Here is a 23,095-nt window from a genome sequence, read left to right on the forward strand (position 1 = left end):
CCCACTTAGACAAGGATATTACTGATTCTTGGGGTATTTGGTAAAGAGCTTGAACTGGATAGTGCACATCTTGATGGGGTCATCCAGCTGCTGCTCAGCCACCAGAAGGTCACAGAGTTCCTTCTCCAGCACCTGGTACTTACTGGTGTTCCCCAAACCCTGACTGGCTGCCCAGCCACTGGAGAAATCTAGGGGATTAGGGGTGAGATCTGTACAAAAGCAGATTTAAGTGGTTCCAAGTAATAAAAGACAAAACCAAGTAAGTCACAAAACAAAATAAAGCAAAAACACTCAAGTCTAAGCCTAATACATTAAGGAATTGATTACAATAAAATATCACCATCAGAGATGTTTCAATAAGCTTCTTTCACAGACTTGACTCCTTCCTAGTCTGGGCCCAATTCTTTCCCCCGGTACAGTCCTTGTTAGTTCCAGCAGACATTTTAGTGGAAACTAGGGGTCTTCTCATGACTGGCAGCCCCCTTTGTTCTGTTCCACCCCTTTTTATAGCTTTGGCACAAGGCGGGAATCTTTTGTCTCTCTGGGTCCCCATCCCTCCTTCTAAATGGAAAAGTACCAGCTTTAAGATGGATTCCAGTGTCCGGTGACATGTTCATATGTCCTGTGAGACCCTAGCCTCCATTCTTCCAGAGCTGGCCCGCACCTACCCAGGAAGGTTTGCAAGTAAACAGAGCCATTTACAGGTCATTGATTCTGAAGCATCCTTAATGGCTTCCACTTAATATGGTTTACATTAGTAATACAAGTTTAAATCTTATTCTCCTAACTCCAGACATAGAAATAATACATGCAAACAAATGGGATGAACACACTCAGTAGATCTTAAGCTTTGCAATGAGATCTTACAAGAGATCTTTTGCATGAAGCATATTCCAGTTACATCATATTCACACTCATAAGCATATTTCCATAAAACATTATGGAGTGCAACGTCACAGAGAGGAAGGATAATCTTTTGGTTAAAGTACAGTAACTTCTTGCTTAATGTTGTAGTTATGTTCCTGAAAAATGCTACTTTAAGCAAAATGATGTTAAGCGAATCCAACTTCCCCATAAGAATTAATGAAAATGGGTGGGGGGGTTGGGTTACAGGGAATTTTTTTTTTTACCCGACAAAAGACTATTTATATATATACATACATACACAGTGTAAGTTTTAAACAAATAATTTAATACTGTATGCAGCAATGATAATGATTGTGAAGCTTGGTTGAGGTGGTAAAGTTAGAGGGTGGAAGAGGGTGGTATATTTGCCAGGGAATGCCTTACTGCTAAATGATGAACTAGCACTCGGCTGAGCCCTCAAGGGTTATCACACTGTTGTTAATGTAGCCTCACACTCTGCAAGGCAGCACAAATGGAGGGAGGGGAGATAGCATGGAAGAGGGAGACAGAGTGTGGTGTGAGAGAGAGAGAGATGTGCATTGCCCCTTTAAGTATGCTGACCCCGCTCTAAGTACACTGCCTTTTTAAGTAGATCAGCAAGTTGAGACAGCAGCTGCTGCCAGCATGCTCCTTTCGTCCTGAGCCCTGTCCTGTCTCCCCCCGCACTGCTCTGTGGAAATGGGGTAAAAGAGTGGGGGGGGCAGGAACAAGGAGACACCCTGACATTAGCACCCCTCTTCCCCTCCCCTTCCACATCATGCAGGAGGCGCCTGGTAGCAGCTCCAAGGCAGAGGGCAGGAGCAGCACATGGCAGTGGGGGGAGGGACACCTGAACTGCCCTGCACTTGATAGCCTGCTGGGCGGCTGCCGCACAGGGAACTTAGGGGAGCTGATGGGGGGCTGCCGGTCCACCCTGGTTCCAATCCCCCACCAGCTCGCTCCAACGGGCTGCTCTTTCTGCAAGCAGTGGACAAAGCAGGTGGCTGCCAAAGAACATTATAAGAGAGCATTGCGCAACTTTAAATGAGCATGTTCTCTAATTGATCAGCAACATAACAACGAAACAACATTAACTGGGACAATGTTAAGTGAGCAGTTACTGTACTGTGTTGGCACTCAGATTCAAGGTAAACTCTTGGCTCTGCCATATACTTCCTAGGATGACCTAGGCACGTTACTTCATCTCTCTGGGTCAGCACCTCAGCTGGTATAAGTTGGTGTAACTCAAGCGATGTGAATGGAACTGTACTGAGTTACATCAACTGAGGATTTGGCCCTCTGTGCCCCATCTGTAAAATGCAGATGATAATACTTCCTTTCTCGCAACTTTTGTTTGTTTTGTTTAGTTAGATAAAGTTCTTCAGAGCAGGGACTTTCTCTTTCAATGTGTTTGTTCGGTGATTAGAACTATGGGGCTCCAATCTTGGGTGGGAACGTCTAGATACTACTATAATACAAATGATAAATTAAAATAATCCTTCATGTAGGTTTACTGTAAGTGAGCTCAATAAAAAAAATCATTCAATATTTGTCAGAAAGGGGATTCACATGAAGTTGTACACGAACAGGATGTTGCAATAAATCATTAAACAGAGAGGGCTGAGGGCTCATTTTTGCATTAAGAATTCACTGTAAAACACTTTACAAAAAACAATTGCTGCAAAACATGGCATAAGAGGGTTGATATTTCTGTTGGTTTAGATTAGTTCTCTGAACCATACCACAGTTCTAGATTCATAGATTCATACCACAATGAACCATACGTTATGTCAGTTGCTTATTTTGAAAATAATGCCTAGGGTTTTGTTCATATTGCAGTTTAATAAAGGCTAATTTCCAATAATTAACTGTAAAAAAAATGTAGTTGTTATATTTTTTTTCCTGCATATCACCATCCTGTTGTCTTATCTGATCAACAGGGTGTGGTGCAGTCGACATCCTCCCAAACCACATACCTTTGAAGGCCATGTGAAAATCTGTTTGATCGTGTTTGACTGGGTTGGTGTTACAAAAAAAGGAGGACCATATTCTTTATCTGCCTGTGCAAAGAAAGCACTGCTAATCTTAATGTGAAAGAGCCCCTGTGCTGTCACCAGTTAGTCATTTGCTTTTAATGACTAAAGCTGCAAGGTGAACGCACATACACACTTTATACACACACACACACATGTTATATGGGGGTGTATGCATGTATATCAACATCCATCCATTTTTAGGACAGAAATCATTTAGCATTTGGGAATGGTCAGAGTTCTTTAGGCTCTGGCAATAAAAATGTAGATATAGGATTAGAGGAGATGCACTATCCTCACTAACTACATTTTGTGTTGCCTACACTACACAAAACAGCTGTAATATATTTACTCAGCTTGTTGCTGTACTTTTGAAAACTGATAGACATAGGAAGGAAAGGTGCCGGCTGTACTGATCTACGCACACAGAAATAAAAGGCAAGTTATTCAGTAAGGGTTAAAGACTTCCACCCTCAATTAGGCAAAACATTATCATTGTCTCCAAAGATACAGAGACCCTGACCTCCACTATAGGCAGCGAGGTCTAAATAACCTCTGCTAGTCTATGAGGTTGTCTTAGAGATAAAGTATGGGGAGAAGATAAGAATTTAAAAAATAAAATTCCAAGGTCCTACTCCTTTTTAAAAAAGCACTTCTCTTTTGTTCATATTGCAGTTTACTAAAGGCTAATTTCAAATCATTGTAATAAACATACCTATGAAGCTGAAATTGACCAAAATGGACCGTGAATTTGGTAGGGCCCTACACATGAGCTATTCATGAAGTAAGAGTAGTTAGATACAACATCCCCATCTGCCACCAAACAGATCCTCCAATAGCAACTCTGCCAACACTCAAGGGAATGTTTGACTCAATAAATGTTTCTTTGAGTGTGCTCTAAAGTCAGCCAAACCAACATTCTGTTGAATCAGAGAAGATAATTCCACAACTCAGAATGCTCAGACACCAGCCCACAAAAATTCAAATCATAGGACTGACGCTAAGAGAACTCTAGTTTAAATCAGCTGTTGCAACAGGGAACTGGGAAATCCAGTCTCTCTAAACAGAGGCCTCACTGTTGAATAATTATGATTTTTTTAAAATGCTGTTCTTTTGGAATGCAGTGTCACTGATCCCTTGAATAAGCAGAGAGTCTGCACCAGACTGGGGGTCAGAAGATCTGGGATCTATTCCCAACTCTTCCATGTATTTCTTATGTGACCACTGGCAAGTCACTTAATATTTTGTGCCTCAGTTTTCCCATATATAAAATGGGGATAATACTACTGTCACCTCAGAATGAAAAGTGCTACATAAAATCCTAAGTATTATGATAATTACCATTTAGCTTAAAATTTTACTTCAAAGTGTAAGGCCATATTTTCAAATGCAATACCTGAGATACACTCCCAAATTTTGTGCCTGGAGCCACTTTTTCCTAACAAATTATCTGATTGCACAAATTTCAGGAATTTACAGATGCAATTTAGCCATCTGCCTTTAGGACTGTTACCTCAATATAATGCTCTATTCAAATTAAGAATAGTGTATCAAAAAGTACTCTCCCTGCATCTCTGAAATAGCTGCAAACAACTTAAAATGCTATGTTCTCAGTTCTCAGAATACCACATAAAGAAATTACTTTTTTAAAAAGATGTCTTGAATTAAAAATATTGGACCAGATTCTCCTTTAGTGTAAATCTGCATAGCAACATGACCTGTTGTGATGGCATGTATGAACCCCACACTGGAACTGAAGGAGTTAAGGGGCAGTTCTGGGCCCAGGAGAGCTTTATCTTGGGAGATCCTGAGTAAGGATATAGAGTCTTGGCTGTAGAGGAAAAGGTTCTGCAAGCAGCAGCTACCCTAGGCACTAGAAAAGGAACTATCCTTTTTCTAGGACTAGGGAACCCTTCACTCTAATTTCTGGTGGATCATCTGAGAGGTTTTTGACTTCACCCTGGTTTGGGAAAGTAAGTGGGAGGAAGTGGCTGAGGGAGGAACCCCTAAAGCAATATGGGCTGTTTGCTACCGCTGCGTCTCGTGGTGCCCTGGGTCAGAGCCCAATAGAGAGGGAGGGCTTGGGCTCTCCTACCAACCACCATCTCATGAAGGGGGAACAAACCCCTTCTTCCACCCTCCCGGAAGAGAAGGTGGTGATAGAGACATTGTAAGTCCTAAGGCAAGAGCATGCAATCCACAGGAACCTGGAGGTGGGCTGAAGATGCTTTATTTTGTTGGACTCTGTTACCCCGGTAAGGGGGCAGACTTGACTGGTGATCTGGCCAGAGGGCCGAGTTGCTACCTACCAAATGCCACAGAGAAGGAGTGATTGCTGGTAGGGGACACTGAAGATGGGGGAGAGCTGGGAGCCAGTGACTAACCATTAGGTGGCATCACCGATAAGCCCAGCCTCCTCACACCTGTTCTATTATGAATTAACTAGCGATCAGTTTAGTTCTATAGAATTAGCTTATTATCAGATACTATCTCACATTTTAAAACAGTAAATATAGTTATAAGGCAGGGAGGATGGGGTTAGGTTGCATTTACCTGATATTGTTGGAGACTTCAGATATAAAAAGCTGGGGTACAAAATCCATAGAGGAACTATAATGGGGCACTCAAGCCTCCACGCAAGGCAGGAAAAGATTAATCAGTTACTGAAAGCCCAATTAGTCTAAATTGAGAAACCTGGAGCAGGAGCTATGCTTCCATGGAGGAGTGAAACAAAAAAACAAAACAAAAAAGGAGGGCCCAGCTCAGGAACAGGCTGAGAGAGAGAGAGAGTGTGCGCACGCACGCAGATATGGGACTCTCATGATGGGAGAGAAGGCTAGCTACGGCCAGGGACTCTGGGAGACTGGTGCTTAGCAAATCTCCAGGAGGAATGGGAAGAACTGAAGACACAAAGCTAGCAGGGGGTTGCCAATACTTGGGAGGACAGAGCTAAAATTCAGAGGGATCTTGACAAATTAGAGAACTGGGCTAAACAATGAAATTAAATTCAACAAAGACAAAAGTAATGTGCTACACTTAGTGAAGAAAAATCAAATGCACAAATAAAGAATGGGGGAAAGTGGCTTAGCAGCAGTACAGCTGAGAAGGATCTGGGAATTATGAGGTAGCAACATGAGTTAGCAGCACGATACTGTTGCAAAAAAAGCAAATGCATTTTTGGGTTGCATTAACAGAGATATAGCATGCAAGTCTATAGGAGGAGATAGTACCGCTCTACTCGGTACTGGTTACGCCTCAGCTGGAGTACTGTCTCCAATTTTGGTCACTGCCGTATAGAAAGGATGTAGAGAAACTGGAAAGGATCCAGAGGCAAGCGACAAAGATGATCAAAGGGATGGAATGCAAGCCATATGAGCAAAGGCTGAAGGAACTGGGTATGCTTTAGTTTGGAAAAGAGGAGATTAAGGGGGAATATGATAGCAGTCTTCAGATGCTTGAAAGGCTGCCATAAAAAAGATGGAGAAAAGTTGTTCTCTTTTGCCACAGAGGGCAGGACAAGAGGCAATGGGTTCAAACTACAGTATAGCAGCTTTAGATTAAATCTCAGGAAAAAAGTCCTAACTGTAAGAACAGTAGGACAATGGAACAAACTGAGTAGGGAAGTCATAGAATCTCATTCACTGGAGGTTTTTTGGAAAGAGGCTGGATGGCCATCTGTCTTGGATGGTTTAGACACAACAAATCCTGTATCTTGGGAGAGGGTTAGACTAGTTGAACCTTTCCGTCCCTTCTAATCCTATGGACTATAGTTTTATGATTCTATGAAGTCAAAGCACCTCTGCACAGGCTCAGTCAGGGGTCTGCCTGCATGGATCCAAATGCAGGACTGGGGTCTAATGAACTAGATACAAACATAAATAATCAAAAGTGTCAAATGTGTGATTACATTTAAATTTAGCATATGTCTTCAGCACAAATCTGCATTCCAACAACATTCCACCCACGTAGAGTTCTTTAAGAATATGTTAGGACAGTATTATCAACCTTTGCAGGCTGGCAACCCCTTTTTCACAATCTCCTTACATTTGCTATAAAAGTAAAAGAATGTATCAGTGGTAATAATGATAAGCCTGCAAAATTATGTGTCTGTATTTCAAGAGGCTGACAGAAAATACTTGACACTGAAAGACATGATTGTATGAGGAATGGGTGAGCGAGAATTTCTTTGTTTTACATTGTAATACATTTTTCAATGCTTCAAAATCCCGGATTGCCTTTCGCAGCCCATCTGGGGGTCGTGACCCATTGGTTGAGAAACACTGGGTTAGGAGTTGGAGGTCTTTTTCAGCCCTGTTATCCAGCTTTGATACTTAGGAACTTTCCATGGAATTGTAAATGAGGTCTACTACTATTGCTTGAAAATATCATTACTGGAGAACCTCATAATAATACTGCATACATTAGGGGCAAAATCCTCCTCTTAAATTCATGACAAATCTTGATGCAAATCTTCCTGAATCTGGAAAAACTCCCATTAAATGTCAATGGGGGATTGGTGCATGCAGAATAATACAGTTGAGAGTCATAAGGATCTGAGAGAAGAATTTTCTCCTTAGCTTTGTAACTCCTTCAAGGGGATGCTTTCAAGGTTAATTAACAAAAAACCCGCAGCTCAATTTCTGTTCCTCATTTAATCAGCTTGCTTGAGTTGACCTTTTCTAAACCACAGACAACAAAGATCCACTAACTACTGCTCTATGTAAAGGCGAAATGGCACCTTACAGTTAAAAAAACAAACAAAGGGAAGTTAAATTAGATGGCATGGCTTTGAATTTATACCATTTGCAGCCCAGCATAAAATGTACTGTAATCTACAGAATATAGACAATTTCAAAAAAATCATACATAACAGCATTTACTTCTTCAGGACCACAACATGGCAATATGTTATTTACCAGCAGAAGCTAACTCTTTTTGGATAATATTGAGTAAGGCTGGGATTTTTAAGGGTGCACAAGTGATTTGCATACCCAAGTGGCATAGAAAGACAATGGGATTTGGGCACCTAACTCTCTCAGGCTCCTTTGAAAAATCCCACCCGATCACAATGTTATTGGATCCCTGAATGTTTAAATCGGTTACAGTCCCTCCTGCAAACAGTGATTTTTTTTACAGTCCTCCCACCTTTCTCATATAGGTCCTCCATGGCTCTCCAGGTTTCAGCTCGGACCTCACGATTACTTTTACCAGGAACTTGTGCATCAGGCCAGTGTACCAAATAAAGATCTAAAAGGGAAACACAATCAATTTGTGTTTATTTATATAAAAATAAAACCCTCCAGTAATGCAGCAGAGTACAGTAATTGAATGGCATTTTTCACCCCTTAGCAGTACCAAACCACTCCTAATCTATCTCTATCAAAAAGTTTATGACTATTACCAAGTGACCAGTAAATATATTTCCTTTCTTGATTTCATAAACAAAACCCTTTAATACTTTAGGCCCCAACCCTGCAAACATTTAATTAATTAATATTATTTATATTGCAGTAGCATCTAGGAGCCCCAGTCATGGATCAGGGCTCTTACATATACATATGCATGGTGCTAAACTTTGAACACGAGTAGCCCCACTGAAATCAAAGGGCAGTACTGTAATAAATATGATTAATAATAATAATGCTAAACCCACACCAACTCCAGTAGAAAATAACAAGAGGCTAGAACAGTAGATCAGATGGTTGCCTGAATATCTCAGAAGTGCCCAGCACCTCAAATCTGTGGGAGGTGAGGACGCTCAACATCACTGGTGGTGCACAGAACTTTCACAGGAATGGGCCTTTGTTGCCCACTGAAAAGAATACTACTGTTTATACATTTCTACGGGAAATTACAGTACAATCATTCCTTCATGCCATTGTGTACTAGAATTGGCAGTGCTTACATGTTTCTAATGCTCTTTTACCTTAACAGCGGGTTACAATTTTTTCTGCAACGAAATTATAGATAGATAGACAGATGTTTTGTTAACCTTTTTATGAAATGACAACACATTTTTCCAAAACAACTAACATTTATTGCAGAAGAAATTACCCAAATTGGTACCATAGCCATGGGCACTGAAAAAATTAAACTAAGAATGGGCATCTCAGATAGATTTTTTGCACTAGATCGGATACATAGAACCTATAGCACAGCTCTTTCACCAAAAATGACACATTTCCAATATAGTTTAAAAAAAGGAATAATTTATACATACTGGCCAACATTTTCAAGTCTGGTTGCCTAAAGTCTGGCTGGTGAATCTGTATTTAAAAACCTAACTAGAAATGCCCTCAATTTCAAAGGTGATGAGCAAACTTAGTTCCCTCTGAAATAAATGAGCACTTGCATCTTTAGCGCTTTTGAAAATGGAATTTGGAGTTGCTCAGTACCTTTGAAAATCAAGGCGTTTTTATTTAGATTCTCAAATATGGATTCAGGAACCTAATTTCAGGCACCCAAATTTGAAAATGATAGCCACTGCCTTGTACTTTTAGTTCACTGATACCCAGACAGCAGCTTGTGAGCTGCACATGGCTCATTAATGTGTCTCCTGCGGCTCTTTGCAGCACATAATATTAAAACACAGTGTGATTTAATTATTAAATTATTAACCAATCCGGATGCTTTTCTATGTTAACCAATTAATTTATCAACTTGCATTAAGTTAACTTATTTGCTATAGTAATTATATATATATAAATTAAATATTCCCCTGTCAAACAGTTTAAATATGAATATTATAGTAAATTAAACAATGAATTCACAGTACTGTGGCTCTTTTGGGTAATGTTGATCTCTAATTTGGCTCCTGAACCACTGAGTATCACTATTCTAGTCTAAGACACAAACAGGAAAAGGAAACAAGTGATTGGCTTAAGTGTGTGGCATTCACAACCACAGATATTCTTTGTGTTTAAAATAGATGTCTCTTACTGCCAGTTGCTATCTAGCCTAGGTGAAGGAATAGAAATTGTAATTCTTCACAGTGAAAGTATTTTTCAGAATACACCACAACTATCACTTACAGTAACTGTTTGTGGAAACAGGACTCCTCTGGCCTATTTTTTTTTTTAATCTCTTAAAACTTCAGCCAAAGTACTGAGGATAGATGGCACACTGAGTTGGTACATTAGTCTTTCATTTCTAGGCAAGATAATTCAAAGCTTGATTTAAGGGGACAAATAAAAATAAGTTTGATGTTTTCATCCTGGTCTTCATTTGTTCACAACCTAGCAAAATTATCAAAATATGTGTCTGCTCCTGGTAGGTATATGACTAGAATAACATAGGGTTTTGCAAATTAGGACTAAGATGCAAAATGTGACATAGTTGCTAAGGTCATGAGGGCATGTTTTTATTTGGCAGAGTACTAAACATTGGCAAACTGTAAATTGTTGCTTCATTTAATCTGCATTATTTACTCTTATGGCTGTTTTGGGCACCATTTCGTCAGAAGAAGCTTTTTCACATTCAGAAGATTTTACTTTCTTAATCAGAATGACTGGAACCTTCCCCCTACCCCCTTTAAGCAGGTGCTTAGAGTGTGTATAATTATGGATTTTTCAGTAGCTCTAATTGTGATGCAAAATATTGTATTGTAATAAGTTTGGCAATAGGATACATTCAACTAGGGAAGTTTTCTCAAAGAAGTACCACACAGTATAAATAAAGAACTTTATTTCTTCGTTAGCTGCTTCTTCATTAGCAGATCACGTCTAACTGTGCATGCACCACCGAGCGTCTGATTTGTGTGCATGTATTACTTTCCTAATCCTAGCTAGTAACCTTTGGGTGGGCTAGAGTTCGCTTTCTCACCCTTCGCCGACGCCTGAAACCCCCAACTCCCACAAAAAAGTAGCTGGAGACCCAGAGTTCAGTCTCTTAAGGATTTTCAGCAAGGATTGCACAGGGTCAGTCTCCCCACATTCAAGACCCAAAAGGAACTAAAGAAATGAATTCAATTAAATAACTTTATAAAGTCTTATGATAAACAAATTAATAACCTAATTTTCACATCATAACATAGCTATTTTATAATCCACACACATTATCTTCACAGCTATACATAAACATAAATAAAAAAAATAAATTAAAATCTGAACAGTTCAGTCCCCACAGAAACACAGTGAGAAGAAATGGAGAGTTCCCAAAAGCTTAGGGTTAGTTCATCTAAGTCTCAGTTAGAGTCTTTGGCCACCAGATCTGTACAGTCTGCTGAGTCTAAAACATCTTCCCTCCACTTGCTTGTAGGAATCTTCACGGAATCCAGGCATACTCTTCCTCTGCTGAAATCACTGCTAGCCAGTCAGCCGACGGATTAACCAACCGCTCAGTTAAGTATATAGATTTAAAGAAAACCCTGCTGCAAAATGCTTCAGGGTTAGGGACAACAGCCTGCTTCCTGCTCCTAGGCTCAGCTTCTTCCAGCTCACACAGGACACATGGCCTTCTGCAAAGTAGCTGCCCTGACTGTTTGCTCTCACAGAGTCTGACCCTAGCAACAGTGAACCTATTGGAGCAGACCCAAAACTACCACACCCAAATCCAGAAGCTTCTGGATGTGGAGTGCTAAATCTGCCTAGCAACAATGACCCAGATGCAATTCACTACTACCTCCCCACAATGGATCTCTTAGAGACAGTTCTCCCTATTAGGCACATGGGTTACAGGTGCCTGTGCAAAGCCCAGCTTGAGCACGAGAAGCTGGCTATAAGTCAACAGTGTGCCCTTGTTGCCAACAAGGCCAATGGCATTTCGGGATGTATAAGTAGGGGCACTGCCAGCAGATTGAGGGATGTGATCGTTCCCCTCTATTCAACATTGGTGAGGCCTCATCTGGAGTACTGTGTCCAGTTTTGGGCCCCACACTACAAAAAGGATGTGGAAAAATTGGAAAAGGTCCAGCGGAGGGCAACAAAAATGATTAGGGGATTGGAACACATGATTTATGAGGAGAGGCTGAGGGAACTGGGATTGTTTAGTCTGTGGAAGAGAAGAATGAGGGGGGATTTGATAGCTGCTTTCAACTACCTGAAAGGGGTTCCAAAGAGGATGGAGCTAGACTGTTCTCAGTGGTAGCAGATGACAGAACAAGGAGTAATGGTCTCAAGTTGCAGTGGGGAAGGTTTAGTTTGGATATTAGGAAAAACTTTTTCACTAGGAGGATGGTGAAACACTGGAATGCGTTACCTAGGAAGGTGCTGGAATCTCCTTACTTCCAAGTTTTTAAGATCAGGCTTGACAAAGCCTTGACTGGGATGATTTAGTTCGGGATTGGTCCTGCTTTGAGCAGGATGACCTTCTGAGGTCCCTTCCAACCCTGATATTCTATGATTCTATGATGCATTGGCAGATGTATGTAGTGAAAGCTGCATACAAAACCATGAGCCAATACTTCAAATTCCTACTGAGGTGAGTAGTCCCAATAGGCTTTCAAATAAGACTGTGCATATGAGTAAGGACTATATGTAAGTATTTGAACAACTTGGCTCTATCCCTCATTCAGGGATAATGCTATTAGTTCTTTGCTCTTTTTATGCATTTATTCCCAAAGTTAGAAAAGGAATTTAAGAACTGTAAATAAAATCTTTAATTTAAACATACAATACAATTGCCACAACTGAACAGGGACAAGTTATTAGTACAGTTAGAGGCTGACCTCATCAGAAAGAAGGAAATTACACATCTTTAATTGCTATGTTCTCCAATACAGAATAATCAGGACTGCTTAGCAATGCCAAAAAAAGTATGCAGGGAAAGCTCAGTATAACTACTAACTGCAACAGTATTCTTGCAAAAGCCTAAATATCCAGCTATGCACCACAGTCTGTAAATGTTCATGAAAATAGCTGCTCTGCAGATTTTCACATACAAAGATGCTTTGTATTCAGCCCGAGAAATTGCAACACCCAGAGAAGAATGACTTTTAATAGCTTTGAGAACTGTAAGACCTCTGGCCTTGTAGATCTCAGAAATGCAGCTCATTTCCTTCCTTGTGTTAGTGTCTCAAAGACTTCTTCTGATACAAATGGGATTAGCTGTCTTTCAGGAATCTTTTGTTCTAGAAGGGTGATGTTTCCACACCTGTGATGCCTATATCTTATCATGATTTCATTTAAATAAAGATATTTCAGAAAGCCATAGGTGAACTTAAAATGAGTTTAGTGTTGGCATGATAAAGCAATACCACTTACAGATTTTCTCAGTTTGCGAATTCTTGGTGAAATTTACTTCAATTCAGAGATGATCAAGGCAATATTCATCAATTAAACCCTCTGCACTTAAGTGAATTTCAGCCTCTATTATTAAGTAAATGCAATCACAGCAAGCTTATTTTAAAAAGCAAAATATCAAAAAGTACTTAGATGTTGAGAAAAAAATATATGAAAGACTGTACCATACTGAAATGTTTGAAATATACTTCAAAAGGCAGATTGTGGCTACTTACATGATGGTGTACAAAGGGTGATGAAGCAAATAAGTAGTCTTCTGAACTCTCCTTCTGTCCTTGTACAGGAACCGGCCCTTGAAGCCCTTTCTCTCCTAGGGTAAAATTCATCCCAAAGCAGAGCACTCATACAAAAGCTTATGCTCTATTTAAGGGGCAATTCTGATCCTAAGGAAGGCAATGGCAAAAATCAATAGGCCCTGGATCTGGCCACAAGAGATTAACTGGTACCCTGTGCTCTGGGATGAATATCACCACCAAAAGTGCAAGAACCCTTCCAGACTGGTAACTTTGACAATGCTTGATATCTCAAAGGTGTGTGGATTACACTCGCTATACCAGAGAACAGAACTGAGCTGGAGGGAGGGAAGTGCATACCATACCCTTTCAAAGAGTGGTGGTGCTGCCACTCCAGTTTCATTTTTTACAGTTTATTCAGTGGTTATATTTCTTTATTAGTCATTGAAATGGAGATTTGATTATGGTTTATGGCATAATCATTGTGAATGCTGAGCACTTGAAAAGAGATCAAGTCCTGAAATTTCATTTACTATGTGTACCTATTAGGGCTGTCAAGCGATTAAAAAAATTAATCTCGATTAATCGAGAGTTTAAAAACATAAAGGTCAATTAATCGCATTGTTAAACAATAACAGAATACCCTTTATTTAAATATTTTTGGATGTTTTCTACATTTGCAAATATATTGATTTCAATTACAACAGAATACAAAGTATATACAGTGCTCACTTTATATTTGTTTGATTACAAATATTTGCACTGTAAAAAACAAAAGAAATAGTATTTTTCAATTCACCTAACACAAGTACTGTAGTGCAATCTCTTTATCATGAAAGTTGAATTTACAAATGTAGAATTAGGTACAAAAACTAACTGCACTTAAAAATAAAACAATGTAAAACTTTAAAGCCTACAAATCCACTCAGTCCTACTTCAGCCAATCACTTAGACAAACAAGTTTGGTTACAATTTGCAGGAGATAATGCTGCCCACTTCTTGTTTACAATGTCATCTGAAAGTGAGAACAGGTATTCGCATGGCACTGTTGTAACCAGAGCTGCAAGACATTTATGTGCCAGATGCACTAAAGATTCATATGTTCCTTCATGCTTCAACCACTATTCCAGAGGACATGCGTCCAAGCTGATGAGTTCTGCTCAATAACGATCCAAAGCGGAGCGGACGAATGCATGTTCATTTTCATCATCTGAGTCAGATGCCACCAGCAGAAGGTTAATTTTCTTTTTTGGTGGTTCGGGTTCTGTAGTTTATGCATTGGAGTGTTGCTCTTTTAAGATTTCTGAAAATATGCTCCACACCTTGTCCCTCTCAGATTTTGGAAGGCACTTCAGATTCTTAAACCTTGGGTGGAGTGATGTAGCTGTCTTTTGAAATCTCACATTGGTATCTTCTTTGCGTTTTGCAAATCCGCTGTGAAAGTATTCTTAAACCAAGAGGCGCTGCGTCATCATCTGAGACTGTTAAAACATGAAATATATGGCAGAATGCAGGTAAAACAGAACGGGAGACAAGGAGTTCAGTCACAAATTTAATTAACAATTTATTTTTTTAACAAGCATCATCAGCATGGAAGCATGTCCTCTGGAACAGTGGCCAAAGCATGCAGGGGCATACGAATGTTTAGCATATCTGGCATGTAAACACCTTGCAATGCTGGCTACAAAAGTGCCATGTGAACGCCTGTTCTCACTTTCAGGTGACGTTGTAAATAAGAAGCAGGCAGCATTATCTCCTGTAAATGTAAACAAACTTGTTTGTCTTAGCGATTGGCTGAACAAGAAGTAGGACTGAGTGGACTTTAGGCTCTAAAGTTTTACATTATTTTGTTTTTGATTGCATTTTTGTAACAAAAAAATCTACATTTGTAAGTTACACTTTCATGATAAAGAGATTGCACTACAGTACCTGTATAAGGTAAATTAAAAAATACTATTTCTTTTATCATTTTTACAGTGCAAATATTTGTAATCAAATATTATATAAATTGAGCACTGTACACTTGGTATTCTGTGTTGTAATAGATATCAATATACTTGAAAATATAGAAAAACATCCAAAAATATTTAATAAATTTCAGTTGGTATTCTATTGTTTAACAGTGCGATTCATCACGGTTAATTTTTTTAATCGCAATTAATTTTTTTGAGTTAATCACGTGAGTTAAGTGTGATTAATTGACAGCTCTAGTATGTACATGTGTTTGCGTGTGTGTATATATATGATGTTGTCTCCTGCTTTTTCTATATAATGTATATATGATTTTGTCATAATATATATACACATACTACCAAGTGTATATACTGTGACAGGGCAAAGCCAGATGACTATAGTAAAGTAATGGGAGACAGATACATTAGCCACAGGCTAAACAAATCCCTGTTACCAGGATAAGCAAATGGCAGCTACTCCAGGTCAATTAAGAAACCTGGGACCAATTAAGATCTTTCCAGAAGGCAGGGAGGACACCTAGGTTGATTGGGACGCCTGAAGCCAATCGGGGTTGGCTGAAACTAGTTAAAAGCCTCCCAGTTAGTCAGGTGGGTGTGCATGTCAGGAGCTGTAGCAGGAAGTCACACTATTGGAGAGACTGAGCTGTACAAACCATATCAGGCACAAGGAAGGAGGCCCTGAGGTAAGTGTGAAGTGGATCTTGAGGCAGTGGGGCCTGCTGTGGGGAAGTGACCCAGGGAATTGTATGCATCCTGTTTCTAAAAAGTCTGCTACCATAGTTGATACTATTAGGTTCCCTGGGCTGGAGCCCGGACTAGAGGATGGGCCTGGGCTCCCCTGCTTGCACCCCAATTAATCACCGAGACTGGGAGACAACAGAGACTGTGCAAGGGAGGGTATCGTCTCCTCACCTCCCTTGCTGGCTTATGATGAAAATGGCTCAGTAGGCTGTGACCCTTGCCTCTAGAGAGAGAAGGGCTATGTGGAGGGTCATAGTGAGCCTCTGAGGCTAGCGCAATCCACCAGGAAACGCAGGACCCATGGAGACAAGAACGGAGCTTTGTCACAATATACATAACACACACACTTTGATTTACCCAAATGTTTTTCTCCTTTGAGGATTATATGAACACAATCATTATTAATTTAAAAAATTTATGTTAGGAAATTAGTATTAAATAATACAACAAAATACTCTTGGTCCACTGGACTGGCACATTTTGAGAAGAGCTCCCATGACCAAAATGTTTTGTAAATTGTGAGTGGCCATTTACTAGTTAGCTGTAAATTAGGTAATAGTATAAATAGCAATGTTAAAACACAGACTGTTAAAAAAGCAGGAGACAACATCATTTCTAATATTCCTGAATAAAGCAACAGTGTTGAAGACTGAATTCTGCTTCCCGGCCAATAGTGCGAATGGAATCACTAGCTAATTCATTTTCAAAAACGCTTGCTTAGAAAATCCAAATTAATGTACTAATGTATGTCACTTAAATGCAGAATTAAGTAATAGTTGCTATGATTCCTAGTTGTATATAAAAGAAATAACTTTTTGCATCAAGGAAGAAATCAAAGTCATTAACCACCATTTAACTACTGTTAAACACAAGATGCTTTGGCTATGAAATTTGTTTCAAGCACCCTTTAAAGGCAATCAAACTGGAATAATGCAGTAGTAAATATGGTCCTGAGGCTGGAATATCAAAATATGGCACTGTAGGTAACCCTAATAAAAATCAGTGTATGGAGTATTTTTAGATTGTGATACTTAAGTCACTTGGTGGGTCATTATTTCTTAGTTATAGTCGTGTCCAGAGACAACAAAACCCAGAAAAAGCTCATCTTCATTCAAAATGCAGGCCTAGTTTTACACAGTTAAAAGTCAGTAGCATGCTTGTTAGTGGAACTAAAGTTTGTGATTCCATTTGAATTCTCAACCCAATAAAAAGCATACAGCTAACTAGAATCTGAGGTTCAACAGACATGAGGAAAACAAAATAGTTTATGAATTCAGTAACACACAAACCATACTCAAAAATAAATTATTTGGGGGGCTGTGTCCAAATCCAAAGGAATGTGTTCTTGTATTGCCAAACCTATAAGATTTGCTGCTATTCCATACTGGTTTATCATGGATGCCAGACACTAATCTTAAATGGAAAGAGCAAGGACCACATTTAGAAAACGCAAGTAATGGAATATTTGTTTTAACCACTGCCCATAAATAATACACATTTCCAGCTTCTCATGGATATATAATCCACTAATTAAAATAAAATCTATGAACAGTGAAATCAATGGGGCTTTGCATGGAATCAGGAGTTCCAAGTGGTTAAAGTTTCTGGGGCTTTAGTGTCTTTTCAATTTTCAGTCATATTAAATAGTCAGATTTGCGCTATAATATAAAAATATAAATTGTAAAAACAAAGGCATTGTTTAAGTATCTTCCATCTTTTTGCATCATCCATGTATCTTTTATAGAAACTATTAGAAGAAAAGAATTCTTGTTATTATATTCTAATACAATCAAGAAAATTTCATTTAGTATTTTACCCTGCTCCTTATTCCATATACTCACAGAAGAATTGCTGGTTTCAGCAACTGTATCAGAGATGCTCATAACAAAAACAATTTGCTTTCCTAAATAAGCTTGGACACACATTGCCTTACCATCACCAGAACTTTTTTCATCATATATTTTCATACCCTGCCTGTTCATAAGAATGGAGAAGACTGGTCTGTGGAAGGCTGACATAAAATAAGGTGCATGCTCATGAATGAAAATACAGCTGATATATCTAATTTTAGGTCTACTAGCCTTTAACTAGATCCCTTTATGTAGGTCTCTGCATTGTTGTTACATTCATAGGATTTGTGAGAAGTTTCAAGTTTGGGGGAGAAAATGAATTCTCAGAAGATTTCATACTTTTGCACTGTCAAAAAACTTGTAATTTTATGCCAGAAGATGCTCCTGATTGCATTTTTTACCTCAAACTCCATCAAAGCACCCTAGAAATAAAAGTAAATTGGAATAATGGGAATTCAATCCAAATTTATTCCAGCTAATAAATATGAAATAATCACAGATTTGCCATGACAAAAACACAGTAGCTCATAATTTTAGCTGAGTCTGCCCACCCTCAAAAGTCATGGCATACATTTTGTCAAACGTATTAAGTGCTTTAATTTAAAAATTTACTAAAGGTATAATAAACCATTCAAATAAGAAAGAACACTTAGATTATTGATACAATTCTCATAAAAAAAGTTAACAGGTCTTGTTTTCCTAAGGAATGTTACACATTCCTACATTACATGGTGTTACAGAATTATTGTAATTTCTAAATGCATCTTATTAAAAAAGGAACATTCTGCAGAAGCATTATTTGTTGATAAGACAGAGAGAGATAGTGCAGCATCCCTTTTTACTAGGTTAGTGTTTAGAAGGCTATCTTCACAACCGTAAGGACTATAATCATATGGCCTGATTTTCAACTCCTATTAACTCTAATAGGATTTGTGAATATTCAACTCTTCTAAAAGTCAGGTCCCTTTTCAAATGAAAGTTAAAATGTCTCTGAAGGAATAGCCATAATTTTTTTAATTTAAACTGCAAAAAACTGTGGAATCTATTAACAAAATGACCAGCCTGAGTTATGACTATGTAATCACAGCAAATTGAAAAGAGAGAACTTATATCAGCTAGATTCTGCTTGGCTTTTAGGGTACACAACACACTTAAGGGATGGGCCGAACTGCAGTCCCTGTTCTTTCCAGTTAGTCTCCTGGGGTACACTGCACCCCAAAGGTGGCAGGGAGAGGTGGAACTATGGCTGGAGCTATGGCTAGTCAGCTGTCAGCAAAGATGGCTCACCATGCAAAGGGAGTATGCTTCACCCCTTAAAATAGTGCAGCAGTGTGTGTGCTCCTGTGCATAGTCGGGGACTCTTGAGAGACAGTTGCCTCTCTGAGGTAGAATACTTCCTGTGCAGCACAAGGAAGGTCTGGCTTTCTCCTGCCCTCAAAGGAAGGCTGTAGCTAAATGTCACAATCTTAAAAATGGGTTTCAGAGTAGCAGCCGTGTTAGTCTGTATTTGCAAAAAGAAAAGGAGTACTTGTGGCACCTTAGAGACTAACCAACTTATTAGAGCATAAGCTTTCGTGAGCTGAGCTGTAGCTCACGAAAGCTTATGCTCTAATAAATTTGTTAGTCTCTAAGGTGCCACAAGTGCTCCTTTTCTTTTAATCTTAAAAATAAAAGACCTGCTCCGTACCTCATTTACACAAGTGCAAATTAATATCTCATGAGATGTCAATGAAATTACACTAGTATAAACATGATGTTAACAAGAGGAGACTCAGCCATGAGGCTCCCGAATGAAAAGATTTGAACATACCTAGCAAACACAAGCAATCTCACTCGCTCTCTTTCTCTCATGCCATTCCAGGAACTAGAGGGTAACAGCAACTAAAATACTTCTGCCACCTGAAAATAAGCTTTTTTTCAATGCAACCATTCCTGGATCAGCAAACCAAAAAATAATGTATATGCTGATTATTTGTACAACTTCTCAGTCTTATTAATTTAGTACCCAAAAAGGATACAAAAGTTTGCAGTATTCAAATAAATGATCTAAAAATGATTTTCTGGAGTTGGATCAAGTTTTCTCTCATCAGCATTCAGCACCAGTGCCACAGCAAGCAGAATAACAAGAGAGGAAATACAAAACATGAAGAGCTACTAAAGGGAGAGCAGTGATGAAGAAAATATGTTCCTTCTTAATTTAGATAGAAAGTACAAAGTCATGGACTGCAGTTCCTTATTTATGAGAGCATCCTTCCAGTGATCAGTATCTGTACTGCATGGAAGTATGGAAGTGGCTTTAGAACATTTCACATTAGTCTGTATGAAACCACTGATGGATACATTTGCACAGTTAACAGAACTAGAACACACCATGTTTGCATAGACATATGCCACAATCTTATAATGCATACATTATGGTAGCTCTGATAAATTATTTGGATTTTCTTTTTGTTCACCTTACAACACACTCATTGGCAAAACCCTAAGCCCAGCACTAAGTAGGATATTCCACAAAACCTTTGTGTGTATTTTTTTTTTTTTTTTTTTTTTACAAAAGCTGTTTGTTTCTGCCTTACAGTTTATTTATTGGTGCTGGTGCAGGAAGCGGAAGAGGAGCAAAGGGAAGGTTTTCAGTGCCACCACTGATAAGTTTGACCATTACATTTATTTTCCTTGGCAGTCAACACTGACATTTTGGTCTAAGCTTCTACAATAAGATAATCTTGGATTGTTATTTTTCATTTCCTCTCCCCTTTCTTTTCCTCCTTTCAGCTAGGAAAGAGAAAGTGCCCCCCCAAAAGCTTTTAAAATACTCTCCATTTGTATTTCTATGACATCCCCCTATTGCTATCAAAAGATAACGGGCAACTAACTAGTGTCCCCTCTACAGCTTCTTCTTGCCTCAGATAATATTCTATGTTCTATGACACGAACTCTGGTTGCAGCCATATCAGTTTCCCTGATTATGACATACTATACTGTAGGTACATCACTAGGATAAAATTTTCAAAAGTGCCTAAATCTCATTGATTTTCAATGGGACTTAGATATCTAAGTCACTTGAGCGCTTTTGAAAATTGTACCCAAAGTTTATGGCATCAGATAGCAAGCAAGCTAGTCAAATCTTTTAAAACATATTCATAATTTTAGAGAAAGTTTAAAGGGTGACATTTTCAAAGGTGACCCCATATTTTCAAATTGGACATTTCAGAAATTATAATACACCATGCAAGCAACCAGGACTTTAAGAGTGACCTTATTTTAAAGTTTTATACAGAAATCTTTGTTTCCTTAACCAAAACACCTGAATTGTTGTATAGCTGATCCCCAACTTGATTTAATGATTAAATGTAATTTTACAAAATTCATTCTAGACAATTTAAAAGAGATCTTGCAACAGCTACAATTCTAGGGCCATATTCTGTGCCCTCAGTTACATACATGCAACCCTCATGAAGATCAGTTGGGACAAGAGGTTTGCAGACATATAACGAAGGGAAGAATTTGGCACCTGTGGTCTCTCTCTGTTATGAAGTCCATCCTAGAATTTATTTATCTTCCCTAACTCTCACATGGGAGGCACAGTAAATCAACAACATAAAAATGTCATACCGAGGTACTGAACACCAAGTCTTCTGCATGATTCCAGGCAGGCTTGTTTTGTGTTTTCATAGCCATAGTCGGTATGCCAGAGTTTGGTAGTTATCCAGAGGTCCTCTCGTTTCACATCACTTTCTTTGATAGCTTTCTGAAGGAGAGATTCACAGCCGTATCTTTTTGCTGTATCAATATGACGAATGCCACATTTTTGTAGTGCATACACCACAGCATCATGGGAATATCCACCTTGATGGGACGTACCTAAGCAAAAGTTAATAGGCGTGAATTGTTATTACTTAGTGATAAACAGAATTCTGTCCGATTTTTCAGTTTGCAATTTTTGCTGTTGAGACAACTAACATATTGAGTCCTCAAATAATTATACAAGAGAAATGGGAATTGAACGAGAGAGTATACTAAAAAAAATACAGACCTTAGGAGAACACAGGGTCTAATTCTGATCTCATCAACATTGATGTAAGTTAGGAGCAACTCTGCTGAAAATATTGGCCTTTCAGCAGTGTACAACTGTAAAAAAGTGAGATCAGAATCAGGCCTATAGGATTGCATGACCTATGAGCATGCACTACTATCATTAGTTACTTCTGAAACCAGTATCCTTAGAGAAGGACAGAGACCACATTCATTTGCCATGTGGGGTGTAATATAAATATTTATATGATGAAAATATTAATTAAATATTAAAGTAAAAAATGAAAGTATCAATATGTCACTTCTTAAAAAGAAGTTAGATTCAGCAATTTGCTGTGTAAGAGAAAAATCCTGACGTCTTTACTCCATCAAATTCCGTGGAGCCGGAAAAGCCAGGTAAATATTACACTATAATACTACATAAAGGGCCATATTAATCTCCAGTGTAAACAGTGTAATTCCCATATAAATTTCCCAGCCAATTCATTGAACCAAAACAGTAGTGTAAGTTACAGATGGGATAGCACAGTGGTTCTCAATTGGTAGTCCAGGGCCCCCTGGGGGTCTGCAAGCCCTTTCAGGGGGGCCGTGGAGCTCCACGGCTGAAACCCAGTGCCCTGAGTCCCAGCGCTGAAGCCAGGAGCAGCACGGGGCTGAAGCCAGTGCCTCCCCTACCCCAACTCCTGAAGCTGGGAACGACATGGGGCTGAAGCCGGGAGCCCCAACGCCCTCTCTCCTCCCCACCGCTGAAGCTCGGGGCTGCACTGGGAGGCCACCCCGCCCATACACAGCCCCTAGCTCCTGCTTGCACCCTGAGCTACCCCCCTGCCCACACACACCCACCCCTACCTACCCTTTGCCTGCACTCTGAGCTACCCCCCTCCCTGCACCCTGAGCTACTCCCCTCTCTTCACACAACCCCTAGTTACCCCCTGCACTCTGAGCAGTTTTCAAACTTTTTGAACTGAGTCCCCCTCTTGGAGTTATATATTTTGGTTGCGTTCCCCCACAGCCCAGACAGGCTGGGTGGCCTCCTGAGTGAGTCAGGGGGTGGAGGTGGCGCTTCCCCTGGACGATGCTGTGCGGAGCTGGCTCAAGTCCTGCCAGCCC

The 23,095-nt window shown here is 39.4% G+C and overlaps 1 protein-coding gene across 1 annotated transcript in view; it reads right to left on the reverse strand.

Annotated features, from left to right (window-relative positions):
• Positions 1-23,095, reverse strand: part of LOC119860414 (uncharacterized oxidoreductase YtbE-like) — a 58,169-nt gene that overhangs the window by 33,800 nt on the left and 1,274 nt on the right. Inside the window, exons 2-3 of the mRNA XM_043490764.1 lie at positions 21,566-21,814; positions 8,064-8,165 (exon numbers count right to left, since the gene is read on the reverse strand). Of these exons, the coding sequence (XP_043346699.1) occupies positions 8,064-8,085 (22 nt within the window). The 5' untranslated portion in view covers positions 8,086-8,165; positions 21,566-21,814. The remainder of the gene's footprint in view (positions 1-8,063; positions 8,166-21,565; positions 21,815-23,095) is intronic.

The sequence above is a fragment of the Dermochelys coriacea genome, chromosome 8, assembly GCF_009764565.3.
Source record: "Dermochelys coriacea isolate rDerCor1 chromosome 8, rDerCor1.pri.v4, whole genome shotgun sequence".
In the NCBI taxonomy this organism is placed as follows: domain Eukaryota; kingdom Metazoa; phylum Chordata; order Testudines; family Dermochelyidae; genus Dermochelys; species Dermochelys coriacea.